Source organism: Populus trichocarpa, chromosome 7 (assembly GCF_000002775.5).
Source record: "Populus trichocarpa isolate Nisqually-1 chromosome 7, P.trichocarpa_v4.1, whole genome shotgun sequence".
Lineage (NCBI taxonomy): Eukaryota > Viridiplantae > Streptophyta > Magnoliopsida > Malpighiales > Salicaceae > Populus > Populus trichocarpa.
The window spans coordinates 9,963,746-9,979,104 of record NC_037291.2 but is presented as its reverse complement, the minus strand read 5'-3'; the positions used below and the strand labels follow the sequence as shown (position 1 = coordinate 9,979,104).

Below are 15,359 nucleotides of genomic sequence, written 5' to 3'. Positions count from 1 at the left end.
TATAATTATTGAATCGTAATATTTTTTGAAAATATTTTTGTCTAAAAGTTTTCTACAAAAGTAGATGTTATTGATAATCATGCTTTTAATGAAATTACGAAGAGTAAAAATAAATAAAAGAGCAAAATAGTTTGGTGCTAATTTTTATATTTTCTTTATTTGGAAATGAACCTAAAACATATATTGAAGCCGTGGTATCTATCTAGTGAAACTCCTTTTTAGAATTAAGCGATCACAGATTTATTTTCTAACAAGACTTGCTTTTTATTGATTTGCCACACAATAGGCTGTAAATGGTTTTTAGAGATAAATTGAGTGCTGATAGATCAGTGCTCTTGTCATTTCCCAACTGTTTGATTTCCAGGCAGAGAAGTCTTCTACCCTTTCCCTCTCTTCTTTCTTGCTGTAGTCAGCTTTGTGCTACGCTTGAAAGAAGACATTTTTTAAGTTAAATACTTCCATTGACAAAGTGAGAAATGAAGGCAGCTGATGTGGATATGATATGGCAGTTGCCTTTCCTCAAACGTGAAGGCAATACATATAAAGGTAAAAATTGTATAGAATGCCATATGAATTTTGAAATAATAAAAAATATTACAGTCAAAGAAATACATTATCCACTCACTAACACCTCAGCATTCAAGAGTAGAGGTAGGTAAGAAGAATGGAGAAAAAGAATCCATTCCCGATAAGAACAAGCTAGAGAGGAGTCTTATTCCATTTGATCAATTCACTTTTCCTTTGCTGGTTTTTTAGGGTTTTTCTTATCCTTGCAAGTCATCAACTTCCACGATCAAAGAAAAAGTGGCAGCCCATCTTGGTCGTCTGATGTTACAATTGACATGCTATCCAACAGCTTTTAAGATTGTAGTGGCCACCTTACAATTTGGTTGATCCAAGACAAATGACATGTCTTTTTAGTTATAATAAAAAAGAGAGGGATGGCATCAGAAAGCTATCATTCCAGCTCAAAAAGCTTTATTGGCATACCCCCACACAGTCAGCATATTGAAGGAAAGAAGCCATATGGTGCTTGTCGGGATTTGTGACTAAGAAATGTCCCAACTAATCAGGAGAATTTTCTTTATTTCCTTCGTCCCACTTGAAAAAGACGAAAGATTTTCCAAATATTTCAAAGGAATATATTCTGTGGAAGCAAACTAATTAAGCAAAACAGGAAGAGACCTTTCACCTCCCTGAAACCAGTTTATTCATGAGTTTAATTTACATGTTCTGTGAATAGTTCTGTCATTTTTAATGATACTGTAACAGAATGATCCCATTCCCAGTTTATTGTAGAAGAAAACGCCTTGATCCATGATCAGCTAGCATATTTGAAAAATGGATTTCAGGAAATTTAAAATTTGACAGTCAAAAATATATTGTTATAGTTACTCAATAGAAAATCAAAATTAGGACCCCACGATATCTTTTCTTAAAGCAATCGAACATGCCATCATTTCTCCATCTTCCCTTAAAATATATATATATTTATTTATGAGCCCATTTGTATGCCATAGTCCTTGTCGATCATGAGCCATAGGTGAGTCATGCAACCAAAAAGTTAAAAGGTTCACCAACTATTGACACCTCTTTATATACACTTGCGGAATGCTAGATTTGATCAATCTAAGCATCCTCTACATATCTCACAGCGAAATACACTAGTCTGCAGAAGTTTGCAGCTGCACCGAAAAGACAGTTCGAGTCATTAAGTCCAGAAGTTATCAAATCTTCCCTGCGCATAAATTATGAAGACTTCACAGAAACAAGTTATTGGAATTCCAATCAGAACAGCATCATATGCAGTTGAGAAGATGCCGAGACTGTTACTTGAAAATGCTGAGCAGCGCTATATTCCAAGTCCTGCAAATAAAGCTCTCGCATGCAAGCAAAGTATATCATTCTTTTCCTCCTTTCCTCTCTTTCTCAACCATAAATGACATAAGGTTGTTTTACTAATCAGCTAGTCTAATTTGCAGATAAAATAGATTCGATGCTTAAAAGGATGAACAAGCTAGGGAAAAAAGCTGACAAATTTGCTCATGGAATCCGAGAGCATAGTAAGTTATTCAAATTTGATTTGTGATTAAGAAACATCAAATTTATTCTCAATCAACGCTGGAAGGATGCTAAATTCATCTCAATTTTTATAACTGCAGTGAGGCTGGGGACCAAGATCACTGAAACTCTTGTAGGGAAGCTGAGCTTGGGGGCTAGGATCCTTCAAGTAGGAGGGGTGAAGAAAGTTTTTAGGCAGTTATTTAGTGTTAGTGAAGGAGAAAGATTGTTGAGAGTTTGTCAATGTTATTTGTCAACCACAGCTGGTCCTATTGCAGGCCTCCTCTTTATCTCTACTGAAAAGCTTGCCTTCTGCAGTGAGAGATCAATTAAGTTGTCTTCTCCAGAAGGAAAATTGGTCAGAATTCATTATAAGGTAACAAACAAAATAACATGACGTCTCTCTCTCCTTCCCCTCCCTCTCTGGCATCTCTGATCTCTAAATAATATCAATCTATGCAGGTAGTTGTCCCATTAAGAAAGATAAAGACAGCCAACCAGAGTGAGAATGCGAAGAAGCCATCAGAGAAGTACATAGAAATAGTTACTGTAGATGATTTTGATTTCTGGTTTATGGGTTTCTTCAGCTACCAGAAAGCTTTCAAGTCTCTTCAGCAGGCAGTAACTCAAGCTCAGATGAATACAAGTCATTCAACTCTGATGTAAACATAAGTTTTTCCCTCTTTTCTTTCATCAAATGTAAATTAATGACATGAAGAGGGGTCAACATCATCAGTTGATCAAAGTACCTGTAGCTAGAAAGCTCCTATAAATATGAGAATTAATGGTTATTGATTTTTCAACTTTCTGGGCTTTAAACATTGCACATGGTCATTGGCCAAATGACAACACGTCTACCAAGCTAGTCCTCATATGGTGATTAGTCACACTTAATGCTTTCTGATGTGTAATAAGCACCATCAGCTTAGCCCTGCAACTCTGTACATCAGTTGATACTTGACTGGTGCAAGCTTCTTCTTTTTTCCTTTTTGTGGATTCACTGGTAGAGCATTACATGGAAGGAAGATCCTTTACCAAACAATCAAGTTTAGTGACATCTTCAGTGAACTTATCCTGTTATCTGAGGTTGAAATTAAATTCCAGTAACAACTTTTGGCAGCTGGGTTACTTAGGTGACGCAGCTTGATATTGAAAAAAAACTGTTTTGGACCAGAGCAAGAGTTAAGATTGCATCTACTCCTAAGCTGTTTGACAAGTTCAGAAGAACTGGTTAAGAGTGTGTGTGTCACCTCATCGAAGACCTAACTAAGTGGTCCATTGGATCCTCAAGTTGCAATATTTATGGCTATTGACTTCATAAGAAATATATTTGAAGGGCTATAATGCCCTTAGGCCTTAACTGTGGATCATTGGACAAGTCCTCCTAGTCCTAAGATGACATTCCAGCAGGATTAAGCAACTTTGCTGGAAGTGGTTTCTCAAGCCATTAATTAGTCCTAGATCCACAAAGTACCTGTCTGGTAAAGTATGCAAGGCAATGAAAAAGCAGGGGTTTTTTTTTTTTTTTTTTGTGGTAATAAAAATGGGTATGAAGATGGGTTGACCCTATACCCGGCAGGGAACATTGCGCACAGAACCCCACACACATCTGGAGAGATCTCACCGCACCCATGTCGGGCCGAAGCTAAGGGTACCTCCGCGAGCACGGCTGTGGGACGTAGATATACCACCTCATCAAAGACCGGTGAAAATGACTCGAACCCAAGACCTCGTCGAGGATGAACGAGCACCTTAACCACCTAAACCCACCTTCGGGGGCATGCAAAAGCAGGTTGAGTACACTAGTCCTAAATGAATCCTTAATCTTGAGGTTAAGTTGGTACTACCACGAGAGCCAAAGGACAAAATGGTTCCGATTTCTTTTATGGTCGTTTCCACGATCAAGAGCAGACCATGACACCTTTTAATTTTTTTCACATGGCAGGCATAAACACTACTGGCATTGTAATCTCTTACAAACTCCAACATTAGGACCCACACATTCCATCATGGCTGCAAATCACTGTAAATCTGCAAACTACGGAAGCTACTAAAAGAAGATCCAAGAAAGTGGAAGCGGACATTCCAGGAAATAAATCAGATGGGATCTTGCATAAGCAGCTAGGCAACGCCCATGATACACAGCATTGCCTCAAAAATCATTTTGTTGACAAACATTATTTGATTTTCCCAACACGAGATAATTTAAGGTATGACCATGACTGTTATCAACTATTAATTTAAACTAAACAAACCAACTGATTCATGTCCTACATTCAGTAACTTCCACCGAGTCCACCCAAGCTTGAGTTTTATATCATGACAAACTTATTTAAACTTCCAAACCCTCAACCTTCAGTTCAGTTCATCTTAAAAGCAAAGGAAAAACAAATGAAAAACGAAAAAAGATTCCATGGAAATTCCCACACAACACACGCGGAACTTCATAGTTGCAGTCATTTCAAAAGCAAAGAGATCTCCAATATTTAGCATCAGGATAGAGAGGATTGTGGGATCGACAAATACAGAATCTTATAATCATATCAGAATCCATAATTCTGGAGAGTAGGAAACATCATACAACAGCCATCTTAAACAGCCAGAAGAAGGGAAAGAGAAAACAAGAGGATAAGGACACACTAACAATCGAAGAAACGTGTGCATGCATGCAATCATTCTGGCGAAGATCGTATAAGGGTCTTCATTCTTGTATCCTAACTAAACTGTGTAGGAGAGCATTCATTATATAGGAGTTATCGCGGAATGAATATCCACAGAATTCTAAACTGTTGAAATCGAGGATCCCATAGTAGAACATCTGGCTCATTTAGACTTCCTGTGTAATTCACTTTACAGCAATCAGGGAACTGCAATCCAGCTTCATCACAACCTGACTTGGTAATGTATGGACAGGACCTTACATCAAGATATTCCGAAGAGTTTCATTTATCCAAAACCATGCCTATCCCAGTCACTGTGATCTTTGGACAGTTACTGATCTTCAAAACCTTCAGCCTCATTTTGGTTCCCATAGTCCTAGCCCATGAAAGGCAGCATCTGTAACCTCCTCACAGCACCCAATATCAGGAGCCTCCAGGTTTCTGCACTCAGCAAGGACACAGCTTAATGAAGAGTTCGAGACATTTCAACACCAGTCCATTTGCAAGTTCTTCAAACGGCTTCCAAAGTGGCCAAGGATTTTATAAACTCGTCAGAGATGTCTCGGCAACCACCAATGATAAAGGTTTCCAGATTTTTGCAAAACCTGGCCAAAGATAAAATAGACTCATCCCCAACTCTAAAGCAATCCAACAACTTTAGTGTCTTCAGGGAAGATGAGCATGCCTCTGAAACATTGGAAATCCCACTGTCCCCCACATTACTGCATTTATTGATATCTAAGAAGTGGATCCACCGACATCCACTCACAAGAACTGCAAGTCCACAGTCAGTCACACTGGTGCAACCTTGCAGGCCCAACTCTTGTAGATTTGGACAGTTCTTAGAAAGAGCTTTTAGTACTTTATCGGTAACAAATTTGCATCCATCAAGATGCAGGATCAATAACTATTTGCAGATCTTGACAGCCCTCAGCAACAGCTGACAATCCCTTGTCTGTTAGCTTTCTGCAATATTATGCATTCAAGGACAGCAGAGATGAAAGACCACCTCCAATTGACATCACCCCCTTATCTGAAATACCTGTATCACAATGATTAAACAGCTTAGCCAGTATGCAGAATGAGCATGCATGGCTAGAAAGAAGCTATTGTGAGATACTAATTGGAAAGATAATCCAAGGCTAAATGGTACGCTTAACACTGCAATTAGTATTACAGCATACTGAAGATGCAGCAAAGGGCAGAATAACACCATATGAGTGAGACTGCCACCAAATGGGAACTTTTATATTCCCAGTACTAGTCAATGCCTTGCAAGATTTCACAAACAAAACATTACAATAACTCAGCAAACATAAGATTAACTGAATTTTCAGCTTTCCATATTGTAAACTCAATCTCTAACTGTTACATCCATTACATGAAAGCCAAAACAATGCAGGCTATCAAGAGAAAAGGCAAAGTCAACAGTGCTCCAGATTTGGCCAAATTTAGTCTTTATCTCACAATTTGGGCAGTAAACCCATCATGGGAATCTAAATTATCATTGCAATGTGCATATTAAGCATCTTCAAACAATCTAAAGAATTTTCAATCAGATCACCATGTTAAAAGATATACCAAAAGAATAACTTCAAAGTTTCTCACAATATGATATTTTCCATCAAACATAATAATATATAACCACCTAAACCCTCTAATTATATCTCAAAAATTACCCAAACAATTGACTTTACCCTCACAGTTCTGCAGTTCAATTCAGTAACACAAAACCCTCTTTTCATCATAACCAAATTTTCATACATAAAAACCCACAAAAGCACCATAGTTTCTCCACGACTCCATGGCATCGAAATAAACGAACCCTTTTTATATCCAATTGTAAAAAACAAAAAAAAATTGCTTTTACCTTTACAATGCTGCAAATTAAGGACTCTTAAGCATCTAAAACCAGCAATAACAGCAATCAGAATCAGTAACACCAGGATAAAAAGACCTTGAAATAGAATGAGACAAAGTCCAATTCGATCAATCTAGAAAACCTAGCAGCCATCTTTTGAAGCATGTGAGGTCCAGCTCTAGCAGCAAGTTTCTTCCTTTCTGTACTCTGCAACCTTAGCCATCTCTTGGAAACCAACCCAAATATCTCCTTGTCCTTATCATTCTCTAGCTTTGATAATATTTGTCTCAGCTCGCCCAGGGATGGAGGTACCGTAGTGACAATTCGAACACCTCCTTGGAAGCCACCGTTTGGCGGCCGCATCTTCCCTAAATGAGCATAGTTTTGAAACCTGGTTCGGCCGGCGGATCCATCCGGAACCCGGCCGATCTGATGTTGGAACCAGACCGGGTTGAAGAAAAAACAGGAGAAGAAAAAATTTGGCTGACCTGGCTGGTTGATCAGGCGATCCGGTTGACCCGTTAAGATCCGGTTACAACCCTGTTGACTTTTATTTTTTTTTACTAAAACGACATCATTTTAATTTAAAAAAAAAACTGACCCGGCCGACCCAGTGACCCGATCAAAATCCAGAACCCGGGTCTTGAACCAAACCAGATCTTAAAACTATGTTCATGAGTCATTCTAATGGCATAACCACGGCCCACGTGTTAAGTATTTTTTTAAATAATATTTTATATTATTTAATAATTAAAATTTTCCTTTATTAAAGTAATTATAATAAAAAAAATCATCCTGAAAAGATAAAAAAATTAAATGATACTCGTTAAAAAAAATTTATTTTTAAAAATAAATTAATTATTTTAATATATTTTAAAATAATAAAGAACCTTGTTAATATGTTTAACTTGAAAATAATAAATAATCATGTAAAAAAAACTATATTATCCTCTACAACAAGTTTAATGATATTTTTTTAAAAAAATCATTTTATTATTTTAATTTATAATAATTATATCTTAATGTATATTAGAAAATTAATTACTTGTAGGTTTTGTTAATATAATATTAACTTATGGACGGAGCTTATAAACATTTTAGATATTCAAAGATTTGAATAATTATAAGTTATTAAAATTTATTTGTTACAGATCACACGTTATTTTATAAATTATTTGGCTTTCATGCTTCTACTAATATCCTCGTATTAAATTAAAACAAAAAACTAATAGATGTGTTAGTTTTTTTATGTTGTTCACTATTCAATGTGAGAGATAATATTATGGATTTCAATAGTATGTTCATTTTTTTATTTTTATTTCTTTGTTCTTTATGTTTTTTTAACTTTCGTCATCGAACTTTCTATTATTAAATTTTATCTTTCAATATTATATTGATTGAGATTTTAATTTAATAATTTGTTTCAATTCGCCTTATACAAAATTGATGGTGGTGTCAAAAAACTTTTTCAATATGGGGTTGATTCTTGATTTTGCAAAAAAAAAAAAAAAAACACTTTTATTGCTTGTGAAAAAATAAAAATACAGGGATCAAAATTGAGAGTTAGGAAAAAATGAAGGCTTTTTTTTTTCAAACAATGTTCCTGGGGTGCCATTATAAAATATTTGGCTAAAAAATTTTCTTTTTGGTCTTTTTAGTTTAAATTTTTACATTTTAGTTCAAAACTTCATTTAGTTCACGTTTTATTCCCTAAGTTTGAGATAGGAGAGAGAGAGACCAAAAAATAATGGAGGAGAGAGAAAGAGGTTAGTTGCTCAAATTTTGTTAATAAAAAAAAGCTAAATTTGATGTAAATGTGCTCCTTTTGATGAAAAGTGTAAACTTCCGGCTTAAAATTACAAAATAGCGTTAAATAGGAAAATCTCCAATTGAAAAATAATAAATTAAGATGGAAATTTTATTGTTAGGGATTTAAAGGAAAAGGTAGATTTGTGAGAGAATTTGCTTTCTAACTCATTAAGTGAGTTTGATTGTTGATAAAATATATTATTTTACTTCATTTAATTGAGTTTTATTGAAAAGGTAAAGAAAACTCCAATTTTTAGAATTTTAGGGTTTGTTGATGTTTATAAAAATTAAATATTGTGGGATGAAATTGTGGTTGAAAACTGAACCGAACCGAAAATGATCGCTCCTATTACCTAAATGCCAATAGAATTGTGGTTGAAGAAATGAATGGCATGTATGGAAGTTAAGATTTTTGTTGTTTAAAAGGTATAAATGATGATTAAGATTTGATTGTGTATGTGGTGTTTCAGTAGGATTTGGTATTGAATAAATGCACTTGAAAAATAAAAGTAAGAGAGGTATGAAAAATTTAAGGGTGTCAACAAAAGTAGTCAGATGGTTAGTTAAAGAATTTTGGAAGAAAATTAGAAAGATAACCTTGATAAATTGGTTAAATTGTATTGTTTCAATAATTTATGTGTGGATGGGGATTGAATGAGATTTTTAGTATGATGTGTGATTTTCATGTTAGGTTTACATCATGGAAAGTATAAGAAATGAACTTTAGGACATTAATGTGAAAATATGGATTTAACAAGATAGAGATAAGGGTTAAATTGTGTTAACAATAAAGAAAACTGATAAAATGAAGCAAAAATTGGAAGAAGGACATAGGGTTTCATGATTTATAAGTGGTCAGTTATTTAAGAAAATTAGGGATTTTTTTTCATTTTGGTGATCAATTGTCGATATGGTTTGTATTTTATATTTTTTGAACTTTAGACATTAATGTGTAAATATAGATTTAACAAGATAGAGATAAGGGTTAAATTGTGTTAACAATAATGGAAACTGATAAAATGAAGCAAAAATTGAAAGAATGATATAGGGTTTCATGATTTATAAGTGCTCAATTATTTATGGAAATTAGGGATTTTTTTTCATTTTGGTGATCAATTGTTGATATGGTTTGTATATTATATTTTTTTAACTTTAGACATTAATGTGTAAGTATGGATTTAACAAGATAGAGATAATGGTTAAATTGTGTTAACAATAAAGGAAACTGATGAAATGAAGCAAAAATTGAAAGAAGGACATAGGGTTTCATGATTTATAAGTGCTCAATTATTTATGGAAATTAGGGATTTTTTTTTTCATTTTGGTGATCAATTGTTGATATGGTTTGTATATTATATTTTTTGAACTTTAGACATTAATGTGTAAATATGAATTTAACAAGATAGAGATAAGGGTTAAATTGTGTTAACAATAAAGAAAATTGATGAAATGAAGCAAAAATTGAAAGAAGGACATAGGGTTTCATGATTTATAAGTGCTCGGTCATTTATGGAAATTAGAGATTTTTTTTTCATTTTAGTGATCAATTGTTGAGATGGTTTGTGTGTTATATTTTTTTCCATTGAAAATTAATATGTTCAAGTAATAAATTAGGGGTAGATATGACAAATTATGAGTTTTGCTAAAATTAGTCAAATTTCTAATTTAGTGAATTTAGGAAGATTTAAAAAGATAACCATGGTTAATTGATTACAATGGCATTGTCTTAAATGTTTGATATATGATGGTAATTACGAATGTGATTCAGTTAAATTAAGCATGCAAGTTAAAGAAATTACATGTCAAGTTGATTGATTGTGTTAAAGTTTGAAATTGGAGTGTTAGGAATTATAGAATGTTGAATATGGATGATATTGTTTGCATGGTTATAAATTCATGGAATGAGTTTGCTAGTATAATGAAAGGATACCTATCGTTAATGAGGAGATGCATTTGTAGCTAGAACTTTTGTACAAGAAGCTCGCGTGATCGGAATACCAGGTAGATGTTCGACACCTTACTTCTTTAATTCAAGGCATCTAATTTTTGCTAATTGCCCTTCTCCTCCACTCATATATAAAATTGCTATAAGATATTAAATTAAAAATAAAATTACTCTAGAGACTCTAAGGTTTGTACTCTATAATACTTTCCTTGTGTTGTTTCATAAATTACAACTTACATATCTAGTTAACATTAAATTTAATATCAAATAAGGATGAAAAAAATACTCTCTTATATAATATCACCTTAAACAACAAATTAATATATCATTTCACAGATTTTATATAAAATCTTGAAGGTATTAAAATAAAAAAAAATTACTTTGAGCTTTTCAATATTCGCATTATAAATACTTTCACTCCATAATTTCACATACCTAATTAATCTAAAATTTAAAATCAGATAAAATCACAAAATATTTTTTTAAATAATATCACACAATTACCCAAACAACAAATCAATCTATCATTTCACAAATTTCAATTTTCTTCTCTACTTCTCTACTAACAAAAATCAAACACAAATAAAAGCAAAATCAAAACTGAAACCATCAAGAAGTAAGATGACTAAAACAATCACTGGTTCATCTTTTTAGATAAACATTGTCATTTGTAGATCTGGACAAGACCCAATCTTATGATGAAATTTATAAAGCTCAAGTGATATGGAACTCAGGTAGGAGATTCAGTTACTAAAGTGCTTTCTGTTAAAAGAAAAGTAATTACACAATTTGATTAAGAGTGATTATAGCTTCTAAAATTGCCAACTCTTGGAATATAGTGATTATGGGATGTAAATGTAATTAGTTTTATTTTAAGATTTGTTTAATTAGAATAGCACATAAGTTCTGTATAAATTCTTATTTATGTACCAATATTCAATATAATACAATATCTAAATTTTCAATTCAAGTTGGTATCAAAGTACCGATCTTGGTGACTTTATCACACTTCCACCACCATAACCATTGTAGTCCTCCCATAACCACCACAAATCTCTCACAAACATCATGATAGAACCAACTAAAAACATGAAACCAAATAAGAATTCCATGGAATTCTCATATCCATATGTCATACACCACTCGTATCATACTAGACTTATCATAGCTTCCAAATCATTTGATGGGAACAAACATCATGATAGAACCAACTAAAAACATGAAACCAAATAAGAATTCCATGGAATTCTCATATCCATATGTCATACACCACTCGTATCATACTAGACTTATCATAGCTTCCAAATCATTTGATGGGAACAAACATCATGATAGAACCAACTAAAAACATGAAACCAAATAAGAATTCCATGGAATTCTCATATCCATATGTCATACACCACTTGGATCATACTAGACTTATCATAGCTTTCAAATCATTTGATGGGAACAATTATGGGCAATTGAGTTATGCCATGTGCATGGGTCTCAATGCAAATAACAAGATTGGGTTCATTGATGGAACCATTACAACTTCATCACTCCTGGACGTAAAATATACAGCTTGGAAAAGATGCAACGATATGGTAACACTGTGGATTGTGAACTCATTCCACTTAAACATTGCTAGCAACATCATGTACACTGAATTTGCTGCTACAATTTGGAATGATATCAAGGACATATTTTCACAAAGCAGTGACTCAAGGATCTACCAGATTCGATAAGAAATCGTCGAAAATCATCAAGGGTAGCTTTTGGTTTCTTCCTATTACACCTAAATGAAAGCCCTATGGGTTAAGTTAGCATTTTTCCATAACCCACTTACTTGCACTTATGCAGGCTTGAGAGGACTGGCTGAATAGGAAGAAAAGGAAAGAACTATGCAATTTTTTTATGGGATTGAACAACTCATACCTGACTATACGAAGCTCGATTCTGATGATGAGTCTGTTCCTTGACACACAATGAGTTCATATTCTCCAACATTAAAGGCAGATAGATGTGGCTAGCCACCGAGGTATGGGGACAAACTCTCACACAATACAAGTGCAGCAAACCCCAATGCTGCTGTCATTCAACAAGCAGCCCTCCAACATATCTTCATGTAAGTCACTTAAATGTACCTACTGCGATGGAAATGGACACTTGGTGGACCATTGCTACTACATTATTGGGTTTCCAGAAGCACATAAATGGTATGGCAAGAACATGAAGCCCAAGAATAAGAGATCGGTAGTCAACAATGTTGAGGCTATCAACTTTGCTACAACCACCAAGCCTCATGCTTCTAACTGTTCTATGTTCACTACCAAGAAGTATAATCATATCATTGTCATGCTCTGCAATGGTAATATATAACCACTTGCAAATGCAACAGGTATCTTCTTGCCTACATACAATATAGCATAAACAAATCCACACTCAACTTTATATTGGATTGTTGAAAGCAAAGCAACTAACCATATATCGCATTAACCACCAACACACAATATCATTGATGCTTAGTATAACTCCGTTGGTTTACCAAATGGGGGCAAACAGAAATAAAAAATATTGGCTCTATAAAATTGTCATATGATCTATCTCTTGATAAAGTTTTTTATGTACCAAAGTTTCGTGTTAATTTGTTATCTATTAGTAAATTGACAAGAGCTTTGCGTTGTATGTTGACATTTTATCCGGATTTTCATGGATACAAGGAGGGTGATTGGCCTAAGAAAGCATTTTGATGGGCTCTACTATCTTACACCAAAACAAAACCCTCACCTCACCAACCACATCCATCATACCACTAGCTTATGACATCGGCACCTTAGGCACCCATCATCTGTATTTTTTACTTTCATTAGCCAAGAATAATGTTGAAATAATGTTTGATTCCAAACACATTTGTGACATTTACTCTTTAGCAAAACAAACTCGTTTACCCTTTCATCATAGTGAAATTAAAACTTCCACACCATTTAACTTAATCCATTGTGATATTTGGGGACCTCATAGGAACTAAATACATTATGTGGCACGATATTTTCTTACTATTATGGATGATTTCACTCGTTTTACTTGGGTGCATTTTATGAATTTCAAATCTGACACACAAATAATTTTGAAATCCTTTTTCTCTTGGGTCGAAACACAATTTCAATGTGATATTAAAACTCTTCGTGCGGATAATGGTAGTGAATTTCTTTCCATGCGTCCTTACTTAGACTAATATGAAACCTCCTTCCTACATTCTTGTCCTTACACACCACAACAAAACGGGGTGGTTGAACGTAAACATAGGCACCTTTTAAATATTGGTCGTGCTCTCAGGTTTCAGGCCAACTTACCTTTTAAATTTTAAGGGGAAAGTATCCATACTGCATGTTATCTCATCAATCGTCTACCTACACCCTTGCTCTCTCATAAATCTTCATACATGATGTTCATGCTCATCATTGTGTTTTCTTTGGTTATCCTTTTGGCCAGAAAGGTTATAAGGTATATGATCTAGCCACACATAAATTTTTTACCTTATGTGATGACATATTTCATGAGCATATCTTTCCTTACACTTCCTCACCAACTATAGACCAAACTGACATGCATATTATTTATCCAACATGCGACTCCAACTTTCATGACCACATCAACTCCAATCTTAGTCCACATCAAATGGTGCTTGATTTACCACACACAATGGTCCCCATTTCTCCTATTTTCGAGCCTTCCTCACACACCTCCAGCCTTCCCATCGCACCTGTCATCACCAACACACCGCCTGAACCTGTCATTTCTAACACCTCTCTTCCTCAACCATCTGCACCACCCATTTCTCATCAATCCCTACTCCACCATTCTACTCATTGCACCAAACCACCTTCTCACTTTAAAGATTATGTGGCTTATCACTCCACCTTACTCATGCCTATGAAGGCCCTCTCGCGGGCCATGTTCAGCATACGCCATCCACTATATTAATATGTTTTTTATTCATGCTTATCTTTTGGATATCAACATTTTATTTCTCATATCTTTTTTTTTTGTGGAGCCTACTACCTATGAGTAGGCCTGTCAAAATTCCTACTGGATTGCCGTGATGCAGGCCAAAATCATGGTCCTAGCAGAAAATAAAACCTGGAGTTTTGTTCCTCTTCCGCCTAGATAATGACCTATCGGCTACACATGGGTTTTCAAACTTAAGTACAGATTCGATGGCACTCTTGAATGCTACAAAACATGTCTCATTACCAAAGGTTTCACCCCAACATAAAGGTATTGACTATAAGGAGATCTTCGCACCAGTGGCCAAACTCATTACTGTGCATTGCCTATTGACTGTGGTTGCTATCCGCAATTGACCCTTACATCAAATGGACGTCCAAAATGTTTTTCTTTATGGAAAACTTCAAGAGGAAGTTTATATGTTGCCTCCCCTGGGTTGTCGTCGACGGGGGAGAATATCATGTGTCAACTCCATAAATCTTCATATGTCTTAAATAGATGTCCAGAAGTTAATTTTGAGAGTTCTCTTGAGCAATACATACCATTAGTTTCTGCCAATCTAAGGCAGATTACTCTTTGTTCACTCAAGTCTAAGGCACTTCACTCATAAGTATTGTTATATGTTGATGACATGGTGATTACAGATAATAATGAGGTAGAAATTAAGAATCTAAAGGCTTTCTTTAGCAGTCAATTTCAAATTAAAAATCTCGGACCTTTGAAGTATTTTCTTGGAGTCGAGGTCACACGTTCAAAAGTTGGAATCATAATTTGCCAACAAAAATATACATTGGACATATTAGAGGAGACTGGATTATTTGGTGTTAAACCCACAAAGATTCCAATTGAGGCAGATTTGGTACCAACACTTGCAGGTAACAGTTCACTTCACGAACTTGTGAGGTATAGACATTTAGTTGGAAAATTGATCTATTTGACCATCATAAGACCATAAATAACATATATTGTCAACACATTGAGTCAGTTCATGCAAGATTCACAACGACATCATCTTGATGCAGCGTATCGGCTT

The 15,359-nt window shown here is 34.6% G+C and overlaps 1 protein-coding gene and 1 pseudogene across 1 annotated transcript; one reads left to right on the top strand and one right to left on the bottom strand.

Annotated features, from left to right (window-relative positions):
- Positions 1-1,555: 1,555 nt before the first annotated feature.
- LOC18100997 (GEM-like protein 4) lies at positions 1,556-2,864 on the top strand. The gene is made up of 4 exons (XM_024605872.2): positions 1,556-1,896; positions 1,983-2,063; positions 2,163-2,437; positions 2,524-2,864. The coding sequence occupies exons 1-4, from the start codon at positions 1,752-1,754 to the stop codon at positions 2,725-2,727; spliced, it is 705 nt and encodes a 234-aa protein (XP_024461640.1). The 5' UTR covers positions 1,556-1,751; the 3' UTR covers positions 2,728-2,864.
- Positions 2,865-4,568: 1,704 nt separating this feature from the next.
- LOC18101000 (F-box/LRR-repeat protein 3-like) lies at positions 4,569-7,013 on the bottom strand (annotated as a pseudogene).
- Positions 7,014-15,359: the final 8,346 nt, after the last annotated feature.